This window comes from Monomorium pharaonis, chromosome 3 (assembly GCF_013373865.1).
Source record: "Monomorium pharaonis isolate MP-MQ-018 chromosome 3, ASM1337386v2, whole genome shotgun sequence".
NCBI lineage: Eukaryota > Metazoa > Arthropoda > Insecta > Hymenoptera > Formicidae > Monomorium > Monomorium pharaonis.
Window position 1 is genome coordinate 14682149 of NC_050469.1, and position 24720 is coordinate 14706868.

Genomic DNA, 24720 nt, shown 5'->3' on the forward strand with positions numbered 1-24720 from the left:
TCTCCCTCCCCCCCCCCCATTATTGATCAAACTAATATGTTTCTGTAAACTAACGATAAGAGTCAGTAAGTGAAAAGAACGGTCACTTGATTTATATATTCATTACTCTTCGAGTTAATCAACAATTCGGTTATCATTCAATATGTTTCTTGTTAATTGTATATACTTGTTACTTTTTTCAGAATTTCTGAGGGAAACGATATTACCGCAGAATTGGGATGCATGGACAACGATGTATCTTGCAGTAGTGAAGCCAATGATTCCGATTTCGAGACTTAAGGGACTGCACTCTAGTCAAGTATCAGAACAGCTATTTCAATAATAAATAAAATTCATTACGAATACTTACTCTCCTGCACTTTCGAATTTTAAACATAACACAAATTATTTTCATTCTGAATAAAATGACACAGTACAAACTAGTGCTTTACAAAGACAGATATCTCAAAAACAATATTTATTTAAACATTGTTAACAAACATTTAAAGCTATTCTCTATAAAAACACTTTACATATTGTAAAGTCTATTTGTACATATCTCGAAAATCAATATTTTGCTTAAATTCCGTGGTAAACGAGATTATGTTTGCTATAGATTTAACATGCGAGACTACTTAACAACTTAACAACTATTTAAGTTAGTATGACCGCGTACAGTTATTTAGCTCGAAAACAATGACATCTAGAAAACTTTGTATATTTTTGGGAAATTTGAATAATCTCTAAAAGAAAGCAGGTTCAGAGAATACGAAAAATAAGGGAGCTGTATCATTCCTTAATACGATACCTCGCTCTATACTTTGTACTCATAATGAATGATAATATAAATATAGAAAATAAATGTTAACGAGTGGTAATTTCCTGTAAATATTCATGAAGTCTCGTCTTAAGATTTTCTAAGCGATTACCTAGATTCAGTTTTCAATCTTTACATGTATCAATGTAATGACAATTGTAATTTTGCAAATTTTGACTGTTAGTAGACACGTGCCGTACATCTAGACGATAATGAAGAATTTAGAAAGTCAATAAGCTGTTTTAATGATCTTAAAAAATTAATAAGTCAATTTACAATAATGTGCGTGGAATCCGTAAATATGCTGAATAATGTTAGAATAAATAATTTTCTGTATCAAGTAATAGTACAATTTTTTAGTAGTTAAATTTAAATATGAAACATGGCAACGTATTATGTTAATATCAGTATTCAAATTATAAAGGCGGAGAAAGTATTACATCCGACATTTCATATATCTTCATATTTGCAGAATTTATGGACGTTGTACGTATTACTTTTTAATAACATTTCTTTATTATCTATAGCAATTTTTTTTTACAGATAGATCTAATTCTTGATAGACACATAATTGTGTCCAATTAATTGCTCAGTCATGTAGTATTTGTACACTATACTCGTATATGTACATCATTATAAGATAAGAAATAGTTATTGTTCATCGAAATTCGACGATACGCATGTGTCGCGCGGATGTCAAATTGCATCGTCATCTTGTAAAAGTTAACAATGATTGTAGTTCAAAATAAATAACAAATACGTCTATATAAAAAATTGTTTCGTAAAAGAGGATGTTCAGTACTGCTTTTCGTAGGCTGAATTATGCATAACAATGTAGTTTGAACAATTTGTCGAGTAACTTACAATATACATTGTGCCCTAAATAACGTTAATTGACTGAATCAAGATTATGTTGTACATGCAACAAATTGCGCCTTATGTCTACGAATCAGTTAATTAAAATGACGCTAAAAAGAAAATTCGTTAATCTGTGATCACAGTTCATGAGACTCTATTTAGATTTAAGCAAATATATCGGAATGAACTTCAATCGCATTATTGTCTGGCGCGTTAATGATTTGAAATCATCGTATATAATCCATCTTATCGAGAAATGATTTAACACCTTATTATATATATATATATATATATATATATATATATATATATATAAAGCTGACGCAATCTAAATATATTATAAATTGTCAAAAAATCCTGACGGTTTCTATTGGCGTAAGCGCGTATTTGCACATTTAACTGAAAACTAAAGCAGATGCCAACCGTAGTTTTAGTCTCGTTCTTATAGTGCTAATGGCTATTTCCATCGATGCAAATAATTTTTGTTGATCAATGCTTAATCTATCATTGAGTGATTTGATAAACATCGCGCACATTTAGAAAAACAAATGAAAAAGAAGCAGTAATAAGAAGATTGATCAGCATCAGCTATAGTTGCATTGTACGAATACCGATTTTCCGGTGCATCTACGTTTGACTCGGTTTTATCTAGACAAACGTTAATCTTCTACAGAAGTAGTGATGAGGTAACTCAAAAGAGATTACAATGGATTATACCGATTTTCGCGCCGTTTCGGCAGAACAATCGGACTCGGTAGACTGAAGACCTCACTCCGTGCCGTAAACCTTCTTCATGTGCAACTTAATCTGCTCGTATGTCACCCACAGTACGATGTTCCAGGATACAAGCCGGTAGAAACTCGGTACGAAGCCCTTGTAGAACGCGCTCGAACCTTCCTGGGCGAAGGTCTTGACGGCGCAGTCGATCGCGCCCTTGTACTCGCCGGTGGGGCTGTTCATGTAACGTGTCTTTATGACGTCCACGGGACTCGCCGCCAGGGTGGTGCAGAGTCCCGCGGCCGTCGCGGCGGTCAGGTGGCACGGTATCCCGTCGTGAAGGTAACCGCTAGCCAGGATGAGATCCTTGATGATATCGTAACAGACTATCTCCGCCACGTTTACGATGGCGTTCCGCGAGATATTCGGTATGGTTCCTGCGCGCGACAAAACAATAAACGCTTAGATTACTTTCCACGATATTAACAGAATGTTTTATTTTACCTCATCTACTGCTTTAGCAATTACGAAATTTTACTAATGAAAAAAGTAGCACTTAGAATTGAACAAAATTCCATGGAAGGGCTCACCTTTCCAAAGACCTTTCACGCCTTCTCCACTGGCGATACTCCTGTACGCTTGCAGAGTGGAGCTATATCTCACTGTTGATCGCCCGATATTTCCAGCCTGCATGCGGATCTTGACGACGTCGGTCGGCTGAGCGATCATCACCGCCAAAGCGCCCGTCGTAATTCCCGCGGCGACACGTACGCCGACGTTCATCGAGGTACCGCTTTTATTGTTACCTGTTGAAATAAAGGCGCATGATGAAGGGTTGCGACCGTCAGAGGGAGAATCCGACGGATAATTTAGAAGTGAGATAGGATGGACGCGGATTGCACGCCCATCACTTTTTATTGTCTCAAATTTGTTCTTCAATTTGTTGTCCAATAAGATCAATATGAGATATCTTTATTCACAAACGTTGGCAAGTTTCTCAGAGTCACTTTGACTCCCTTTTGATATTAATTACGAATAATAAATTATTATTGAGAATAAATATCGCTAATCTTGAAAATAAAAACCTTCTCATTGATCAAATCAGGATAATAATCACGAATGCGATCAATTTTGTGTAGAAATAGAAAAAATATAATATCGGGATTTTATTTTAAATTTACAGATTATAAAGTTTCCGTATAAATTCATTCTATCTCATTTTCCCACGGCATTACCGATGGATATGCCCAACTTATATTCAAAATAGATTTAAATTACAATACATCGTCTAAAATAATTTTAATATAAATTTTATGTATAATTAATATTCTGAATGAATTATCGGAAATATACACATATGTGAAAGTCCAGGATCTTAATCTAAAATAAGAAAGAAAAATGTTTTAAATATGATAATAATTTACAAAATTCTATAATTTAATTTTTTTATACGTTTTTAACAATTTTGAAAGAATCATAAAATTAAAAACTCTGACGATGTCGAAAAATAATCAAAAAGGTAGGCATAGCGATCGATTGAATCGTAAGATTATAAACATCTGATTAAGATTTGAGAAATGTCTCAGCGATTTGTCAAAGATGAATTATTTTAATTTGTTATATTCAAACAAATACATTTGCAACGAAAAATTTGCAAAAAAACTAACAGTTTAAAAGTCATTTTGACGAATTAAAATTTTTCTATAAATGTAAGAGTGGAAAAATGCATAAATATATAATAATCTCACGATTGTCCAATAAAGTAAGTAAAAGTCAAGAGATATGTTCGAGTTCTCGCCCTTATTTTATATATTCAATCTTTTTGTTCTTCCATTTTCATTTTCTGACTGTTAATTTATTTTTCTTTCAATTAATCTTTCTTCTTCTTTTAGCTTTGATAATGTAGACGAGAATGAGGAAGAATGTATTTCCAACATTCCAAACAATCTAATCCATGTATCAAACTTATGAAAGTCTGTATTCTTTTAGCATCAAAGTTCAATGTTCTCAACATAGTTATTAAAATAACCAAGAGACAACGTTAACAAAAATTTATGTCGGCGAAATGCTTTATTAAAAAGTAATAAACATTCAGAGATTTTCATCAATTACAATAATAATCACAATAAATGTTCGAGGAATATTGGTGGAAAAAAATTTGACAGTCTAATTCGACAAATAAAAGCCTATATTCTTGCAGAGGGAATAATTTTTGAACATTTCTTATAATTATTATAACAATTATTAGAAAAATCCTTAAACGTTTATAACTTTTCAATAAAGTATATATTTGGAGATAAATTTATATAAACTTTTTTTCATACTTGCTCGATTTCATTAACATGTTCTATAAGTATGGTCCCGAGCTTTCTGGACACTTTGTTGTCCACATATTTATATAAACGCGCACGACTATTGTTATATATATCATGGAAGATATATTATGAAAAAGTTAGGAGTTTGTTGGATGTACCGTCGAAGATTCCAGCGTAGAGTGACTTCACGCTGTCGTAGAGGCCCAACCGTATGCTGGCGAAACACATCTGTCTCTGGAGTCCCGCGGATAGACCTCCGTACAGGCTCCTGTAACCACCCTCGCTCAAGCTCACCGCCCTCACAATTCACCCTCAAACCCATCTCCAGGGCATCTTTGGTCACACATTTCTCTTTTTCTCTCTCTCTCTGTTTCACAATTTCTCTTTTTAATATTATCTTTCCTTTTACGCGCAATATTGCGCAATTTCCTTTTTTTTCTCTTCCAACTATCCACACGATTTCATACCCCTTTTCTTTTTTGTATTTGTACAATAAATATTCTAGGCATTTAATGCTTTGGCAAAAGTCAATGCTATTTGCTCATAAAGCTATTTACAGTTCGAAGGCGCGCGAGAGAAAAGAGAAGCGGCTCGAGAAAACCAAGTACTAATCAAGAGAGAGTGCACGGAGAGAATTTTCTCTTAAAATTTACCTTCAAAATTTGATAATTGTGGGAGGATGTGTAACCTCAAGGAATTTGACTATACTTTTTAGTAAAATTTACTAAAAGTATAGTAAAATTTATTATATTTTTAGTAAAATTTACTAAAAGTATACTAAATTTGATTAAAAAGTACAGTAAAATTTCTCAAGGACACATTATCTCATAATTAGCAAATTTTGAGGGTAAATTTTAAGAAAAAATTTTCTCCGTGTGTGCATCATCATTAGTTAGCCATGAATTTTAATCGCGATTAAAAAACTCAGACAAGTAAGAAGACACCGGCAAGAGGAAAAGTAAGTCGTTGCTATATAGGCAAAGTAAATAAAATCAAACCAAAAGAAAGAGAAACTGAGAAAGAAAGGAGAGAAACTACGTGAGAACTTAAGAGAAAAGTGTCACGGAAGGAGAGATGTGTGAAAGGGATAAGCGGATTGTCTTTCGTGCGTGCGCGTGAAATTTTATAAGCAGTTCATCGGTGAGCGATAGCTATCGGATGATAGGAAGAAACTTCGTGACATTTTGTGCGACATACAAAAAAGTTTACGCGAAATATCACGTATCCGTTCGTATCAGTCGTATTATAAATTCTTTTTTTTACAGAAATTGTTAGGTATAAATTTATAAACATTTTACATGAGAAAAACAAAACAGAATAATGCGCCAATTTTGCGACGAGCAGTAACATGAACGAAACAAAGACACAAAAGACAATCCGCGCGTACAAGATAAAAATAAAAATAATTATTTGTAAAAATAATAAAACGATAAGAGAAATCGATAGAAATGCCATCGACAAGATTTATTACGCTTATCTTGTTCCATATACATATTTCGACCTTCGTCGAATATAATGCGTAATCCTTGAAAGTTAGTTATATTTATTTGCTTATTTTGCTTGCACATAAATTATTCAATGTACGCGAACATTTGTCCATGGCATCTAATCGAAGGGCAAAATTAAAATCATATTTTAATTTTATTCAAAGATTAATCGCAACGTACTAGAAAAATTTCTCAGCAGTATTGTCATTGTACGGATATGTGCCAGATATATCGAATAAAATGTCGATAATAATACGTAATAGTCGTAAACATTTTCTCATCGATCTTTACTTTCCATATCACAAGGATAAAAAGGACAGTTAAACAAGTAAATCGATATACGTCGTAATGCTTAAATAAGGCCACTCTGACATGGTTACATAATAGCGATAATATAGTAAACATGCTAAACATTTATTGTAACAGATAAATACATATAATCAAATTATGCAAGGAATAAAAAAACTTGAACAAGCATCTTTTCATATTTTAGTCGAACATAATTTGTGGTTATATATTAAAATTTTTAAGTTATGCGTTACATTCAAACAGATTTGTTAATATTTATTGCAAGATAATGGTTCCAATTACGTTTCGTTATTTAAGAATAAAATAATTTTAATTAATTTATGTAAATTTATCAGTCAAACATTTAAAAAAGTTAGTGAGTAAACAATATACATATATATAATTTAAAAAAATGATTATATATAACAAATAAACCGTAAATTAAAAAAAAAATTTTTAAGTATACAAGATAAAAATATATAATCTTAATTGTTGTCGACATAATCAAATGTATATTATTGTATGTTTTCAATGTAGGTTATTGCATGTACTAAATATAATTTACTACAAATATCATAATTTCAAGGAAATATTAATGAAATGTTTGGAGAACTTATTAGAGAAATTATTAAAAATAATTATTAAAGATTTTTACTTTTTTTCTTAAATATCAACAATGGTTGAAAAAGCGCTTTTACATTTTATAAAATAAAACAAATTAAAGATTGTAAAAAATGATCTACATTTTTATTATTTGTATGTAAAACATTTAATTTGCAAGTTTAAATTAAAATCCCGTTCTGTAATTGGAACTGTTAACTGATGTATTTCATACATCTAATTTACTAACCAAAAATCAATTAACTTGATTTGGCACACGTCAAAACAAAAAACTGTGTATTACGAAGAATATCGCATTTCAGATAGATAATTGTATATGAAATAGTTATTGTATCAATAAATGATTGCTTCATAAATCTTTTCTAATTGTAAGTACAAGTTTTAATTACTTAACAAGTTTAATTAAAATTAATTGTTATTTTTAGGCAAGAGAAAGCCCTGCACTCACAAGTTTTCTATATACTTCTTAAAAATTATATACAAATATTAATAGCGCAAATAAAACTGTTTTACCTACCATTCTTTTTTAAAATTATTATTAAAATAACAAACGTACCTTGCGCCTTCATATCTGACGATGTTTGCCATAGTCTGGAACAATCCCGGCTGGCTTCTTACTGCAAGGACCGATCCTTCCGCCGATAGTAATAGGGCTTGGCCTTCCCCCGCAATCTTGAAAAAAATCACACTTCGATTGTGAAAGAAACAATTCGATTTTCGAAATGGAAAATGAGAAAACGGAAAAAAGATAACCAGGCAATTATTTTGAAAAAATACAAGAATATAAGCCGACCACAATTGCCATTACTTTATTATTATTACCTGCATTCTGACTTTGGCGGTGTCCAAAGGAAAAGTGGCTATATCGGCGATGCAGGCCGCGGTCCCCGCGGTAAGTAACTTCACGCCAAGTGGAAAATTGTCCGATGTTCCCGGCTTCATGATTTCTGCTGTTCGGTCACACTTTTTCTCTTTCAAGATCTCTCTTCCCCTTGTCACTGCGCGTTGCTAAAGGTGTGCGTCTCGTGGAGGATTTTTAAATAAATTTCCGCTGATTTCTCTCCGCTCGACGGTAGAAATCCCTCGTAGAGCTCGCTCGTTCCCTTCCAGCGGGATCCTTTTTTTTTTTTCTTTTAGGCAAGCGATTCTATGTACACTATATACAAGTCCTACCAGAGGACAGGAACCTTCAGATACTCATGAATCCAATTGGAGGTCTTAGAGACACGGCTCCCTGAAGTGATCGGGATACGCGTGGAGTAATCCCGATCGCGAGCACTCGTGTTTGATTTCCCGATGGTGAACTTCTTTATACATACTATTCTCCTGCAAACAAACGATGCCAAAGAACTCGTACGATTTCTTCTTCTTTTTTTTTTTTGTGCGAGGAACAATCGGCTCGGGGACGAACGCGATTGACTGTCGCCGCGAAGCTGACAGCCGCTACTTTTATCCCGCGAGAGAGAGTGGGTGCCATGGCGCGTTTTCCGCGAAGTGAAGCGACTGATAAGCACAAAAAGTGTACCGCGGCGTAATCGCGAGACCGAAGGTAACGCCACTCGGATGCGCGTTTTATCGAGTATCAAAACGACCATTGAACGAGCCGGTGCGTCTCGCGACCATTGATCGGCGTCGAAAATCCACTGATAATGCACGCGTGGCGTGAATGTTACTATCGCGTTCTTATCGCGGACCGCCACACGCATCACGCGATGAGATCCCGAAATATCTTGGACGAGGATCCAAGGTATCGTGGCCATCGTAGCGACGTAACGTACCGGTAATCGCTTCGTGATCAATAATATATGCGGGCGACAGATCCGCCTTCGTCTCCGCCGTCGTCGCGTCGTTATCACGTGTGCCTTATCCCAATTACGTTTGACAACGGCCGGGTTTCCCATGCACCGATTGCGTTGTAATGCCGGGCTTATCGTAGTTTCTCCCCTCTCTCCCTCCCTCCCCCCCGAAAGAAGGAATCTTGGCCACGGCACGGCCGGACACCGAAATAGAACGCCGTGGACGAGGGAGAGAACTTTGGCCGGCTCTGGTGACTTGCCAATATCGGGAGGAGAGGCTCGGAAAACGTCTTAATTCGCGATTGTAATGATTAACATCTCGACGCTTTAATGACACATTTCGATATGTTGTTGGTCATTTCTATCGGCTCGGCATCGTTTGTGCTGCTGCTTGGCTGCAACCTGACACGAGGGACCGCAAAAGTAATCGGAAATCGCAATGCTAATACGATAGCATATATCATATACTCGCTATCGCGGTATAAATTATTGATAAATATGGATGAGTATAGACTAAATAAACGGAGAGAGTAGGATTCCGAGTTCAGAGAACGCGACGTAGCGCGACTCGCAGACTTTGTCCGATCGTTTTACTTTGCGGACCGGCGTCTATTGAATATTAAACGCGACTGGTTGATCCGTTATTGAACTTAAACAAGCAATTATACGGAAGAAATTAATGCATCTGTGTGTATGCAGTATATTCTCTGTATTCGGTCAATTGAGGAAACGATCTGCGGACTTTAAGCTTCCTCATTTTTTTTAAACGCAAACTTGGGAGAGACAGGCATTGTGTGTTCAGGGATCAGCAGACGTTCTATCTATTGCTTTAATTTTGTAAATGAATTATATATGCTATCTGATTGATCAAATCCTGTTAAAGCAATTTACGTAACAAACAAATTGAAAGTTTCAGTACATAGTCCAACAATCACATCTCATGCTCTTGTGCGTCTTAAAATCTACCAACAAGACAAACTCGTATCGCGAGAGAATGAACGTCGCCGAGCTCGTAAAGAACGCGGTACAAAGTCCATGTTTGAATTATTTTCGATGCGTGACGAAGGCGTCGCGTTGATGCCGTGCCTCCACTACGTCACATGCGTTTGTCACTGCGAGTATTGAATTGTAAAATAAGCTTTATCTCAAATCCCTGCAGCTGCCATCACGCGGGCTATATATTTTCAATTTTCACTGTAATTTGGACATAACTTCATAAAATTTACAAAAACTTTGTCTAGAAATTGTTTTATATTTCAAGATTATCTATTTTCGCCACGATATTTAACACTTTATACATACGTTGTTTTTCGGTGACCGAAATGATTTTTATTAGTTTTACAATTTTGTAAAAAATTTGAAAATTATTAAAATTATTAAATGGAAGATTAGTTTTCTTTTTCTTGTGTGTTAGACGTTTGGATTTTGTAATCCGGAAATGATTCAACGATATAGGACCGAGAGAAAGAGAGGGGGAGGGGGAGAGAGAGAGAGAGAGAGAGAGAGAGAGAGAGAGAGAGAGAGAGAATGCTCTTGTAAGCTGAATAGTTTACTGATAATAATTTCAAAAAGTAAGTTGCAATTTTTATCAATAAAATAATATTTTATAAGTTAATTGCGTTTCTTTAACCGCACTATATTTCTTAGTAGTCTGTACTTCTTGTTATAAAAAATTATTTTTATATACTTTTAAGAAGGAATTAAAATATTAATCATTCCCTTGTGTTCTTTCAAACATGTCAGGATAGCCTTCGAGAAACATGGAAGTCTTATGCGCGATATCCTTTTGCGAGAATACAACGATAGTATGAAACGAAAGGCTTTGTATCGATTGTTTTTGTCGCGTTGACAGAAAATTGCGTAATAATGTACTCATACGGAAAGAATGGCGAAGTACTGTCGACATTGGCTGCGTTCAGCAGAAAAAGCAGCTTTGCAACTGTTGTAAAATTCTTCAACACGATTGGTCCTTGCTCTTAGTTCCTGTTAGATCCAAACGTATAAACCAGTAGTGTTGAAGAATTTTACAACAGTTGCAAAGCTGCTTTTTCTGCTGAACGCAGCCATTGTTCTTCAACATAAAATTGATCAAAATCGTTATTACGTGATACATAATAATTATAATATGCATATAATTATTTCTTTAATTCTAATACGTTTAATCTTTTTTTTTTTTCTTTACTTTCTCAAAACTCTTACAATTGTGTCGAAATTTTCTTTATGCCGGAACGTTGCTTGACGTAATCTAATTGTAAGATTATTTCGGTCTAGGTCACAGCAAGTCAAGTTCGAGCTCATGCATTATTTTTCGGACAATTCCCTCGCTTCGAGCGCTTCAAACTTTATCGTCGTGAGAATCACGATCGATAGATTATGTTACGACATGTGTGTGACAAAGTAAAACGAAAATTGCACGCGAAAGTAGCTTATTTGCCATATATCGTGGGGTGGGCGTTTAGCGGAATCAACAACGTAAGTTACTGACTTGCGTCGCAAATTCGTTGCGCATCTCTGCTTCGCGTGAAACGACACCCCGCTTCCTCGTTCGTTCCAGCGTTCGCATCTCGTTAAATCGCTCGGAAAACCGCTGACTCGCGGACATATATTTTTTACGCGAATTTAAATGCCGGTTGGTGCGTGGGAACCGTTCTCTCGTTTATAACTTGTGACACCGTAGGCCGCGTCCGGTGATTCAATTTCTGTATGTTTGCATATATCAATAATGTCAGTCATCGCTAATTGTAATTAACCGAGGATGTGCTATTTTTCAACTGTTATTACACATTTTAAACAACAATATTAAATTGTGACGAGCTGATAGGCATTAATAGAATCAGAATTGAGTTTTTAAAAAATTTTTTAGAATTTCTAATTACAAGTAACATTCTAGAGAAAGGATCAATATTGCATATTAATTGCATTATCATCTGTTAATCGACGTTATCAACATTTTTTTTTAATGGAGTCAGTAGCATACTGCATTTATAAAATTATATCACTGTTTTTTTATTAGGGTAAACTAGGCCCGGGAAAAATGTTTCTGGAATTCCGGAATATATATGATTATATATGGACACTTTTTCATACTTAGCTTTTTTAAAAGAAGCAATGCAAAAATTAATTTTTAAGTAGTTTCTGTCTTTTCAGTATAACTATTATTTTTTTATATCAAACAGAACTTTTACAAAAAAAAAAAAAAATAAATAAACTAGTGTAAACATATATGGACATATTTCATATTTATGTTTTTATATGAAACTTTTTTTTCTCGGAGGATCATATCGAAAAAGATGGCCATAGACTATAATTTTTTCAATAATTTTTAAGTAATATTATGATTAAGTAATGTTCTCGTGGTCACTTTTAGACATTGATATTTACAGTAATTTATGCATATTTAAAATATTGTAAATATATCATGTTTTTACTTTTGACTACCCGCAAAGTTTTTTACGTGTTCATTAAAAATTGCCAGAACATTAAATAAATTACAATTAAGCTGTCATAATCATAACTTGTTAACAAGTTCTTTTTGTTTATTTATATGCTAATACATGTATTTTATTTATTTATGGGTAAAAATTCTATTTCAAAAATTGCTTTTTATAGTTAAAAAAAACAAATTTTAAATCAAATTAAAATTAAATATGTGGCAATAAAACTAAATATGTAAAATTATAAATTTTTCATTATTTTAAAAAATGTGTTAAGTTTATAAAATATATATGGCTAACTGTCCTATAATACTACAGCCTATAGAATATTTTTCTGTAAAAGTCAAAGATGCTCATGTTTCAATATTTTGGTAATATAAAATTTCCATTGAATATTTTCACTTTAATACTCAATAGTATTACGCGCTTTAAGCTTCGAAAATGTAATATATAAATGCTATTAAAAAAATAAAAAAAATAAAAATTTGTAACCAAGTTTATCCTACACATACAACTGAAATATCTAATAGATGCCTACATGATCGAAGCAGTCATGTTTGCGCAAAAAGTCACTGCACAATGCATCTGCATTGCAAATCGATTTGTATTGTTACATTCAATCAGCTGACGTGTTTTGTAGGTTCGCTACGATCTGCGCGGAATGACATTCATAATTTGGATGCCAGTTGACATTGATTTTCTACCAAATGGTTGAATCTTTTGATAAAGATAGAATGTGCCAAACATTCGCCCACGTTGTACACACATACACACAGCGTATCATTGATGCAATAATCGCGTTACTTCGATAGCTAGCTTTATTGTAAACGCGTGTCATAATAATTCGAAAGCATTGTAAAATATGACGAATCTGCCGAGATGCATGGTGGTAATGAAAAGATGACTTCCGGCTAGCACATTTAATACACATTGATAAATAGTAATATTGTTTTAAAAAATGAGGAGAAGATGATTCGGGCTTGATGAAGGAAATAAAATGCAAATGAAAACATGCAAATGGAAATGAAAATAGCCGGTGTACACCGTTTGATTGCGCGGCGTTTGCGGATTAACAAATTGTAAAATATCATGAATTACAAGAGAATAAAAATCACGAGTCACTTACCAAGTGTACAGTGAATGGGTAAAAACACAACTGAAAGGAGTTGCGAGTGAGCAACGTTTATACCGGTTCGTCGGCCAATGGAGGAAGATCAAAGTCGAAGCCGCCCAATGAATAGTCGTTTACGGCGTCATTTTCCACCAAGGAACGCGGAGCTTGCGGAAATCGATAATTTCTAGAAGCGCGATGGCGGTCACGATCGGTCAGATGGCGCGGGGGCGAGTTTGCACCCCCTCTACGAAAGGGTTTGTTGAGGAAGCTGCGTCATAGTTAAAGATCAACGTTTGGTAGCAAATTTACTTTCTATTAAAAAAAAAACGAAAAAAACACACAAAAGAAAAAAGAAATTAGAAAAGGAAAAACAAAAAAGAAAAGGACAATTTAAAAAGAAATAAAAAAAATTTTCCGCTTAAATACATAAAGCTTAATTAAATTAAACGGGTCATCTGTTTCGCGTATTTAATTTCTAATTTAGGCGACAAAGTTAAATACATTTAATGACATTTCGTGACGTCAGCTGTTTGTATTTTAAAGGCTTTAAACAATAATGACAGGCGCAGCATAATCTATACTCGTAACGTTGCGCAACTCAAATTCTTGTGTAATAACATTGTGTTACTTTGACAGATAATACAGAAATAAAGAATGAAACTGTAATTATATTTTTGCGTTTATCGGTGTTTTTTAATGTTTGGTTTTTACATTTGTCTGTCTTCTCGTGAAATAAACTTATTTTATCTATTGCACAAGATATGTAAAAAGCACACATTTATAATGTAAATTATAAGTATATTTAAAATATATCGCACTTACTATTTTAACATATATAAATGTGATTAGAGGAGAGAAAAGGGTTATAAATTACCATTTTGTTTTATAGAAATAACTTAGCAAATATTTATGTAACATAATTCTTGTCAAACATAAAGTTCTATTAATCATGTTAATTATAAGTAAAAGTTCTTCGAATATTCATAATGAACATACTTAACAATTTACTGAGGGAAAAAAGATTATGAAATCTATAGGGGGATATACATATATGGGGACATACACTATCAAGACATATATTCTTTAACGAGCAACTTACTACAAGAGCGATACTTTATAATTACATAACTTACTGATTATTTACAAAGCTGTCAGATATAAATAGAGATGCATCAAATCTTAAAATTTTTAGTAAATTTTGCAAAGTTCCACGAAATTAAAAACAACACATAAACGCAGATTATAACTTTTAAAAGCACGAATCCTTTAATTTATCCATTGTACAATTTTTTTTATTAACAAATAATAAGTTATTTAACATTAAAACAAAAATAATCTTTTTAGTATGTGTGTGTGTGTGTGTGTGTGTGTAAAATAAAATAATCAAAAACCTATATAGTACATTCTGTCGAGTGAGTCCCAGATGCACACAGTGTAAAACGGACACCATCAATGAAATTTTATTTAATTTATTCTAACTTTAACTAAAGCAGTAATCTAATTGGTGCTGTCCGTTTTACATTGTGCGCATCTGGGACGCTCCCATCCACCCCCGCCTTCCATATATTCCTCGGATAAAAGACTGAGTATTTACGAGTATGATAATATCAACTTATACATAATTATTTATATAATTATGCAAGACTATGTAATATATAAATCTAATATAATATATAAAAGATATGTTTAAACATGATCATATACAATTATGCACAATTATATAACATAATATGAAGTCAGATATGATCATATATGGTCAAATAAAGACATAAATTTCATATTTAACATAACGATTTATATATGATCATGTAAGTATAACTGTATATAACAAAATTTACTCGAATATATATATCTTTATCTTTATACAACAATAAGTTATATATAAAATATTTTCATTCAAGAACTGCTTATCTAATCCCAATTAATCGAATCGGAGTTATATGTAACATCATCTATCTTGTACTTTGACTTTTCAATAATAGAATTTATTATCTTTATATTATTCTTTAGTCATACCAAACATTTTCATATGAGCTTATGTTGCTCAAACATAAAAATATTGAAATAATTTTTAATTTTATTGCCATAACAATAATTGTTAACTTTTTATTACTTATTTTAACTATCGTATCTCTTAATTCTCGATATTCTTTTAATAACTTGAACCAACTAACGCGCTATATAAAAATATAATTTTTTATTTCTTGATTCTCAAAAAAATTCAAAAAATAAAAGTTAAAATTTATTTAAAAAATAATGCATTTCCAAAAATATTCCAAAAATATTCTAAACAAAAGTTATACGATTTGTGTGTGTAAAGGCAAACAAATAATGATAAAATCAATTTTTGATGAAAAGTATTAAGGTACATTTACAAAAAAACTAAAATAATTTTAGAGATATTTTATATTTTATCACACCTTATTTAACATAAAAATTGATTTTACCATTATTTATTCCCTTTTACGAAATACAGATACATACAACTTTTATTTAAATCATTTTCTTCTGAAACACGTTTTTTAAGCTATTTTAGCATATTTTAAAAATAAGACATCCTGTATAATCTGTAATAGAAATTTGCTTGATTAATGTTTATAACCAAAAGTTCAATTATCAGATTTTATTATGTTTAAAAGTTTTTATGTTAATACTTTTTCTGGTCATATATGTAATTACGACAACGTGTAATTACAAAATAATAAATGTAAGATATTATCATATGATAACAGAGTCATACAAAAATTACATCGCGCAACAACGAAAATTTTTTACGACAACGATAAAAAACCTCGGTACCGATTTTCATGACAATTCCAATGACAAGAAACAAGTGAGTCAGATTGCACGATACTCATATATGAATTTAGCAGATTGTATTAAGCAAAAATATCGCGTAATCTTCTGTGCCGATTCGGGTATCAACAAATGGCGATAATTATCGCCACGCGGACTTCGCCATGTGTTTGGCCATCGCTATGTACATCGCTACCGGGGCACTTGGTATAATTCAACAGGCCTTGTCGATGATCGGCATGTTCCTGTTAACTTTATTTGGTAAAGCGATCTTATTAATCGGCCACACAGTGATAGGAAGTTATAATACCTTGAGGAGAAGACATCAAGTTATTAACGAGGAATGGCAATCATATACGGATTCCGAGGATGATCCTATTGCCATCAGGAGTGAAACATCCCTCAAGTCAAAGCATTCTTCTCAGACAATAAGACATATTAACCCACAAACGAGCCATTCGACTAGTGAAACTTCTATTTCCATTTGAACTTCATCAAACGGTATATTTCTTTAAAAAATACTATAATGCTCAAATATTATTGTAGCCGCATAGAAAAATATATCAATTCTACTAAGAAAAGCGATTATTACTAATTTGCTTTTTTAGCGAGTAATAATTATTTTTTAATATTTTCTTGATAATTATCTTAAAATATATTTGTCGCAAATTCCAGATTTACAAAAAAATATGTGTGTGTGTGTGTGTGTGTGTGTGTGTGCGCGCGCGTGCACTACACTACAGTACACACGCACCCCCTCCCCACACACACTTAAAAGAAAAAAAACTATAATTGAGAAATCGCTTTTCTCAACACAAGAATGATACTTTTTTGCGTGCAATATACGTGAAGATAATTTTTTTGCTTATCATGATTCTTAGGGTACCATTACATTTGTCCGATTTTGTCGTACGACGAGTTTGTCAAGACGTAGCGATTGGCTACCGACAAAAGTTTCCCCACTTGCTACCTATCGGCAGCCAATCGCTACGTCTTGACAAACTCGTCGTACGACAAAATCGGACAAATGTAATGGTACCCTTACGGTGTATTATTCATTGTCACGAAATTTTTTCAGATATTGATTGCGAAGTTATACTACACAAGCATTGAGAATATTATACTATTAAATAAAAAGAAACATACGTATCTAGTGCAAAAGTATATCTGTTCTATCAGTTATGTAAATAAATTACTGTAAAAATTCTAAAATAATAACACAAAATTGCAAAAATTTTGTAAATAATTATAATTGAGCGTAATTTTTCCAGGTAATTAATGTTCCTTCTAGTTTTAATATTTAATAAATTGCCTATCAATAGGTTAAAATTTTTATAGATTTTTATGAATAACAGCAACGAGATTTCACAAGATTTCAACTGATCATGGTCTAAAGATGACAAAATAAATTTTTTATTGATTGATGTCAATTATGTGTTCATTAATGTATATAATTATTGTGCAAATATCACAGTCATTAAAAATAACTTTAGCTTGTCTTTTTTAGAATAAAATCATGAATTTCAAATTTTATTTGAAGATAAAAGCCTTACTTCTAATTGCGGCTCTTTGGTTTATATGGAAATTAGTCACAAAAATAGTTGCATAATATTTATATTCTTTATATGTATAAATATTAATTTCAATAGCAAACATTTTGATATTACAGAAAAGGCTATATTATAGAAAGCTTATATATAAGAGTATAAGCAAGATTCAATAGCATATATAGTTAGAAAAGTTCTAGACGACAATACAAGTGGACGGAATATGTTAATACATGTCAATACATGAGAAAGACTTGCAATACATATGCTTAAATCTAATTCATTTTATACGTGGACGGAATCATATCGCAATAAGTTCGTAAATATATTTACTAACGATACAATAAAAATTTATATAACTTGTACTGTTCCACATCATATTGATTAGTCTGTTCATTGTAAAATAGTTAAAAAGTAGTGTAACTCTTATAACAAATTTTTTGTGCGTAATAGTCTGTACATAGAGTCGGCAGTGACTTCATTTAATTTGAAGAATTACTTTGATCATTATATATATATATATTAAACAAGAAAATATATATGTATCAAACATTCAGTTGACAAAAAAGATATTTGTGCAACTAAGTTTTTAATAATTTTATATAAAACGAAAAATATTACAAACTTATACAGAATAAATTTGTATTAAAATAAAAAAAATATATATGTAAAGAATAATTCTTTTCTTTGCAAAAAAAGGATGGCAACATTTTTCTTTGTAAAAAAATTATCTCAAAAAATAAACAAATACCTTTTTTATCTACTAAATATAAAAAAACTATATATGTACGTTATGTATATATTGTTATTCAATTAACGGGCATGGTCGATATTGCGCTATGAGGCGTTGTAGGTCGAGAACCAGCAATAGAGTGGGTCGTTGATGCATTTAAAGACTGCAATGTTCCAATCTGAAAACAATAACATTTTAAATTCAAAACATGATTTAATTTATAACTATAGAATCTTTGTTATATTATTATAGGTACATTATAATTATAATATAAAATAAAAATCGTACCCGCAAATGAGCCAAATCTTCTAATCTTGTTAGATCACATAGTTCAAGATATAGAGAATATACAAGAAGCCAACCATATGCACAGATACAGATAAATACTATCCATAGAAGACACATCATGATATTATAGGCAAATATCATATCGTTTACAATGCTAAAGAATATAAAAGCAAATAATCGGAAAAGAATAAAAATAGCAAAACTGTACAGCCATGGCAACATTTTCTTTTCGTATTCTTTCCGCAGAGCTGTAATCAACATTAAAGAAGTCGCAAAGATGACTATTCCACCCAACATAGAGAACAGTGCAAACACGATCAGAGCATTTCGAACTGAAAAACAATTTAAAATAAACAGAAATGTAGTTCTATGATTAGATATCAACTTTCAAAGTATATTTATAAAATTGTCTTTTTTCAATACTCTGTACATACAGTAGATCATGACACTTCTTAATTGATTTTCATTACTTTGAAAAATATAAAAGTTCTTCAATGACTTATATATTCTTTAATATCTCTAATAAATATTTGTATAATTTATTAAAGAATAAATTGTACATAACTATCTTAATTACTTACAGTGCTCTTAGTTAAAAAAAAAGAAATTTGTAAAATTGATGAATTGTGTCTACAGAGTATTAAATAGAAAAATAATCTTACCATGTTGATTGCCTACATAAACAAATTCATACGATATGATATAATATCCATAATGTATGGAGCCAGGTGCAGCTTGTGAGAGACAGTAGATGTCAAAGATAGCTGTACATATTGTGAAGAAGGCTAGACACTGTAAAAATATTTGTTCTATATTATTTAAAAGGGCACAAGAGAGCATTTTTAAAGATTGCCTTTGTCATACCAATGAGAATATGGCGGTAAACATAGCGCTTCTTTGAATATCGAGGAAAACAGGGTGTGTCACTAATGGCTTTTGATACCAAGGAATTTTGACACTGCGAGCAGACCTTGACGATCTGAGATTTGCACTGCTGCGAGTGGTGGTTACATGGGAATACACAGACGGCGTTCCCATACTGGGAGACTTCTTTCCATGATGCATCTTGACTCACTTGCAAACAAGATTGAACAAGATCAATCAAGCATCAAATGACATAAAAGGTTTGGTAATAGTCTATTTATAATTTATACTTACAACTTGTAGAAATGTCACACAGTTAGTGGTTATGCAAGTTACTTATGATACGTAATGTGATTAATGATGTATGTATTTGTATTTAATAACCTCTTCTGGAATAGACATCACATAAAGAGACTAGTGAGTAGCATTAATGTTTTGCCAGAGGTGTTCAAGTTGTTTTCTGCATAAATTTATGATATTTCATCAATAGCTGAATCACTTTAGCAAAAAACGCACGCTAATATAATAACGAGTTTATAAGTTTAATAACAAATAAGTATTATGACTCATAATTTCCATTAGATTTAAAATTTTTATGCTACAATATCAAGAACACTAATTGCACACATGCGTTTATGTAAATGTACTCACTTATCGCACTTGCATACTTCGAAGCGCAAAGTGTTTTAGTTAAAATGTCAGGTGAAGTGGAAGTAAATGATAAATTGGGTGGAGCGGGTGGAGTTAGACAGAAGGCGTCAATTCTATAAACAGAGAGAATGAGAAAGAAGAGTGAGAGCGCTCATACTTATGTTTTGTGTTTCATTCACCAGCGCCTCTATATGCAGAAAGGTGCATGAAAGGTGCACTAGATGTGGATATGGAGCAAGCGTTCTCGGGTTTTTTTTTTTTGATATCTCACTTCACAAAGCAGAGAGACGCTTATTTCTGCCAGATTTTTTCGTTTCGCGCAAAAACGCATCGAATAAGTATAACTTTATCGATATTGGAAGTGAGGTTGCTAACTATATAAACTAAATAATTTATTTACACCGACTTTACGCCAGCAATAAGAAATATTTTTTCTTAGATTGAAAAATCTTATTGTAGCATTAAAATGAATGTTGATATTGATCTTATGTCACTTTTCAAAATCTAAAATGTTGATTTTCAAATAATAATGATGCTGTATCGTATGTATGAGGTGTAGGTGTAAGTGTAGAAACATGAGGTGTAGAATGGGACCCTACAACCGTTCCGGCGAATCTGTGAAATCAAATATTGTGTGTGGTTGATGCGACTCCGGAGTCCGGAGTTGAGTTGTTTGTAGAATTTTGGAGTTTCTTTCCTTTTTCTCGAGATAATGGATAGTAACATGGATGATGAGTGTAACACGACGATCAAGGAGATATTTCAGGAGCCACGAAAAAGATTCTGGCTGGTAAGTATATTGATTTATTTTTCGTAATGTCTCGTGTAATTAATTGCCGTTACAACTGACATTTGAATATCAATGTCATCATTTTTCTGTATACACGTTGTTTTTTGGCACTTTCTTTACACACGTCCAATTACGGCACTTCCGAGTTACTGCCAAATTAATTTTCATTGATAAGTATTTAAAAAATGATTCAAAGACTTACTGAATGTACTTTATCTTTAAAAAGTATTGATTGTTTATTTTAAAAAAGTATATAAATATTATAATTAATTAGAATGCTTTTAGTTTTTTAAAGTAAAATGTGTACGTAGAATACAAATAACTTCATCATGTGTATAGTGAGTTAATATCAGCGAGACTGTGTGTTTCATTTTAGTTTTTCTATTGAAACGACACTGCTGTCATGTACACACAGCACTTTATCCACTGTTCAAGTGTCAAAATCTTATATTGCCAAGCAATAATGATTATTGCACTTGATGTCTTAAAATTGCAAAAATATCTTGTCATAGAGATCAAGAAAACGGTTGAAGAGCGACGCGATGAGCGTTAGCTCGATGGACATATCCATGGAGTCTGACATGGGTAAAAAGAAGAAACGTCGCAGAATCACAGAGGTTGCTAGCAGTATATTTTCCTCTACCACAGCAAGTAAATCCAGAAATACTTTGCACAGATCCTTCACGATACAGCCAAACTCTGCAGACCTGTCCATTGTTGAGGACGAAGCAGACACAAGAACCTTAAAAAAAAAGTAATTGTTTGAGAATGACACTTGTAATAACGTTTAGCTATATAAAAATTTTTAGATATTTACTGAATTTTACAGAATATGTAAAACTAAATGTATAAGAGCATAGACGAATATGTAAAAATTCTGCAAAATAAACCATGTCCTATTTCAGATTGAATAACGCTACCGAGAGCTGTAGCAATTTGGCAATCAGGAGTTGGATATCTGACATTGCACAGCCACGTGGCAAGGAGCGAATAAACAGCATATTAAGTCGCAGTGAGATTAGGCGACAAGAGGCTATTTATGAATTATACTGTGGCGAAACTGTGCTGCTGAATGAGCTCTGTACACTGAGAGACTTTTACTACAAACCAATGTCAGTCACTGAGATCTTTACATCCGAAGAATTATTCACACTCTTTGGCGATCTTGTAAATCTTATTGAGATACATAGTAACTTGAGGGACGAATTGTTCATGTTGCGGGATAAATACGGATTCACAAAGACCGTGGGACCAACTCTATTAAATTGGGTCAGTTAATCGTTTTCTTTTATCAATATATTTCATTGCATATTATAAATAGAATTGAATAAACTAATATTTTAAAAAATTAAGTTAAAATTAATGATTGATTTTTAGGGAGATTCCTATCAGGGTCTTCTTTAGCTAACTTAGATTATGAATTTAAAAAAATTGTGTAGAATTAGAAAATCTAAGATTCATTAATTACAAATCCACCATTCTCATCCAATCATCATTGTGCATGAGGCGACGTTACTTTTATCGTGTTTACAGTTATCAACATTAAAGAAACCATATCTCGAAAGGTGCAGAACATTGGTTTGGGCGAGACATTTATTGGAGGAGAAAAGATTTACGAATAAGAGGTTTCAATCGTTTCTAAAGAAGCGCCTAGAGTCACCGCATTCCGTCGATCTGTGGACTTACTTGGATGTGCCACGCTCAAGAATTGTGAAGTATCCGCTGCTGGTGAATGAGATCTTAAAATATACTCCTACTACCGATACAGATCATCTACCATTGAAAGAGGCGAGTAACGTGCTGTCTGATTTGCTAAAAGATATCGATCACATCATGGGCGATGCTGAATGTAAGCTTGCTCAATCAAAAATAAACACAAAAATCGAGCACGATCCTGAAAATTGTATCGCCAGTGCCACAGAGTTGATTACGGAAGGCCAGCTTAAAGATATACGTGGAATAGTAAGTTTTAATTTCAGTTTCGTACATGCTTAGAAAATGCATACTGTAAATTACTTGAAGATATTATTCTTGTTTCAAGGATTTATCTAAAGTTATTACAAGTTTATCATAAGCAAATTTATTTACATATATTTTAAACTGTAATAAAATTTAATATTTTAATCAAAAATATGAAAATAAAAGTTTGATTTGCTTATTATTCTAATTTTTTCTCTTTGATAAAATTTTATAATATACTTAAAAAAATATAGTTATTTTTTAACGAGTTTTTTTGTGATGTACACATATTTTAAAAGCGTTACCAAAAAATATTCTTTGAATAATATAATTGTTGTCTAAAAGAAGAAAAATAAATTGAGTAATCACTTTTCTTAACAGTACAATTGATATTTTTTTGTGTAAGAAATAATGTATATAAATTTAATCAAAATAGATCCATTGACATGAACCAATTATATTTACAGAAATATTATTGCTTCCTTTTCGACACTTGTTTCGCGATAACTCGCCCTACGCGGCGTGTTAGCAAAAAATACAATCTATCCTTTTCCGTCATACCTAAGGAGCAGATGTATGTGCAAGTGGAGGATAAAAATACCGTAGAAATCTGCTTCAAGATTGGAGAATTTTCTTTTCTAATGGAAGATGGGCACAAAAAGAGACATTGGGTTGATTCGTTTAACAAGATACATTCTAAAGTGTGTATTCTGGAAAAAGTGTTCAACACTGACGATAAAGAGAACTTGTTAGACAATACAGAATTACCAGAGTCAAATAATTGTGTCACAAGAACGTCGATATGCAGAAGAACTTCTACAAGCAGTATAAATGATACTCTATTTTCCTTCTCTATAAAGAAGAGTCTGCTCAGGCAAAAACGTAACAGTATTGGTTATATTTAATATAAGCTCATTTGCACTTTTATTTTTTCAATAAGAAACATTCTTAATGTACGAAAATTATGAAGTATCTTCAATTGATTAATATTAAAATCCCAAATTATTACAACGAAAAATTATTCTACATTGCAATCTTCCTTCACGAGATTTGTTTTATATTTGAAAATTGTCAATAAGTTTTTAAAATGTAGGTATCTCTATACATATGACTTACGAATTTCTAGACTTATGATATACGCAGCTACAATAGTATTGTTTTTAATCATTTGTTGAAGTTAATCTGTTTTTTTAACTTAAACTAAAATTAATTTTATAATATTAAATATTAAAAATTATATTTTTAAGAAAAACAATTTTGTCATTTTTTCAATTGAAGTTTATAATCATTTTTAGTAATAAAATAAATTTTTTTCATGAATAATATATAAAATAGTACTACTAATATGTCAATTTAAATATGATTAATTTAACATACAACCAAAATGTCGGATGTAAACTTGTCGTAGGTAGAGAGATACTTATATTACATGTTCCAACATAATAATATAAATTTAGAAAAATTCTACTTATAACAGTTATATTTATATTTACACACAAATAATATAAAGCAATTGACACATTACGTTTACAGCCTGTAATGATATTGTGCTAAGGTAGATTGACTTATACGTCATAAAAGTTAATTTTAGCTTTTTCCAGGGATTTAATCCACATTGATATTCTTTAGTAATTATTTTTATTTTATAAGGAAGAACACACGACTC

General features: G+C 32.1%; 4 protein-coding genes and 1 long non-coding RNA gene across 11 annotated transcripts in view; 3 read left to right on the forward strand and 2 right to left on the reverse strand.

Moving 5' to 3' along the window:
- The window catches only part of LOC105839872 (cytosolic carboxypeptidase 1), a 31333-nt gene extending 30476 nt beyond the window's left edge, over window positions 1-857 (forward strand). For 3 of the 5 annotated variants that reach the window (XM_012686481.3, XM_028193411.2, XM_012686480.2), the window contains one exon: window positions 183-269. Coding sequence is in view for 2 of the 5 variants with exons in the window: in XM_012686477.3 (XP_012541931.2) it covers window positions 183-279 (97 nt within the window). In the remaining 3 variants the exon portion in view is untranslated. Of the gene's footprint in view, window positions 1-182 lie in introns of all 5 variants that reach the window. The other 2 variants (XM_012686477.3, XM_012686482.3) reach the window with 2 other exon arrangements.
- Window positions 445-13603, reverse strand: LOC105839874 (mitochondrial uncoupling protein 2). Of its 2 annotated transcripts, none has more exons than XM_012686484.3 (6): window positions 13439-13603; window positions 7905-8408; window positions 7639-7754; window positions 4845-4954; window positions 2962-3177; window positions 445-2808 (listed from the first exon to the last, which is right to left on the reverse strand). In XM_012686484.3, the coding sequence occupies exons 2-6, from the start codon at window positions 8022-8024 to the stop codon at window positions 2423-2425; spliced, it is 948 nt and encodes a 315-aa protein (XP_012541938.1). In that variant the 5' UTR covers window positions 8025-8408; window positions 13439-13603; the 3' UTR covers window positions 445-2422. The 2 variants fall into 2 exon arrangements, with proteins under 2 accessions (XP_012541938.1, XP_036139557.1); XM_036283664.1 differs by lacking the exon at window positions 13439-13603 and adding an exon at window positions 8861-12028.
- A 2662-nt stretch (window positions 13604-16265) lies between these two features.
- Window positions 16266-18321, forward strand: LOC118644777. Its single transcript, XR_004962548.1, has 2 exons — window positions 16266-16723; window positions 17301-18321. It is a non-coding gene; the product is annotated as an uncharacterized LOC118644777 (long non-coding RNA).
- A 215-nt stretch (window positions 18322-18536) lies between these two features.
- LOC105839879 lies at window positions 18537-20456 on the reverse strand. 2 transcript variants are annotated; one of them, XM_012686491.3, is made up of 6 exons: window positions 20306-20456; window positions 19949-20114; window positions 19655-19864; window positions 19453-19582; window positions 18791-19122; window positions 18537-18680 (listed from the first exon to the last, which is right to left on the reverse strand). In XM_012686491.3, exons 3-6 carry the CDS (start codon window positions 19853-19855, stop codon window positions 18579-18581), a joined length of 765 nt encoding a protein of 254 aa, XP_012541945.1. In that variant the 5' UTR covers window positions 19856-19864; window positions 19949-20114; window positions 20306-20456; the 3' UTR covers window positions 18537-18578. The 2 variants fall into 2 exon arrangements, with proteins under 2 accessions (XP_012541945.1, XP_036140125.1); XM_036284232.1 differs by lacking the exon at window positions 20306-20456 and having other exon boundaries at window positions 18555-18680; window positions 19949-20297.
- Window positions 20457-20557: 101 nt separating this feature from the next.
- On the forward strand, window positions 20558-24072 carry LOC105839877 (rho guanine nucleotide exchange factor 3). Its single transcript, XM_012686486.3, has 5 exons — window positions 20558-21095; window positions 21608-21849; window positions 22001-22364; window positions 22629-23057; window positions 23522-24072. The coding sequence occupies exons 1-5, from the start codon at window positions 21018-21020 to the stop codon at window positions 23957-23959; spliced, it is 1551 nt and encodes a 516-aa protein (XP_012541940.2). The 5' UTR covers window positions 20558-21017; the 3' UTR covers window positions 23960-24072.
- Window positions 24073-24720: the final 648 nt, after the last annotated feature.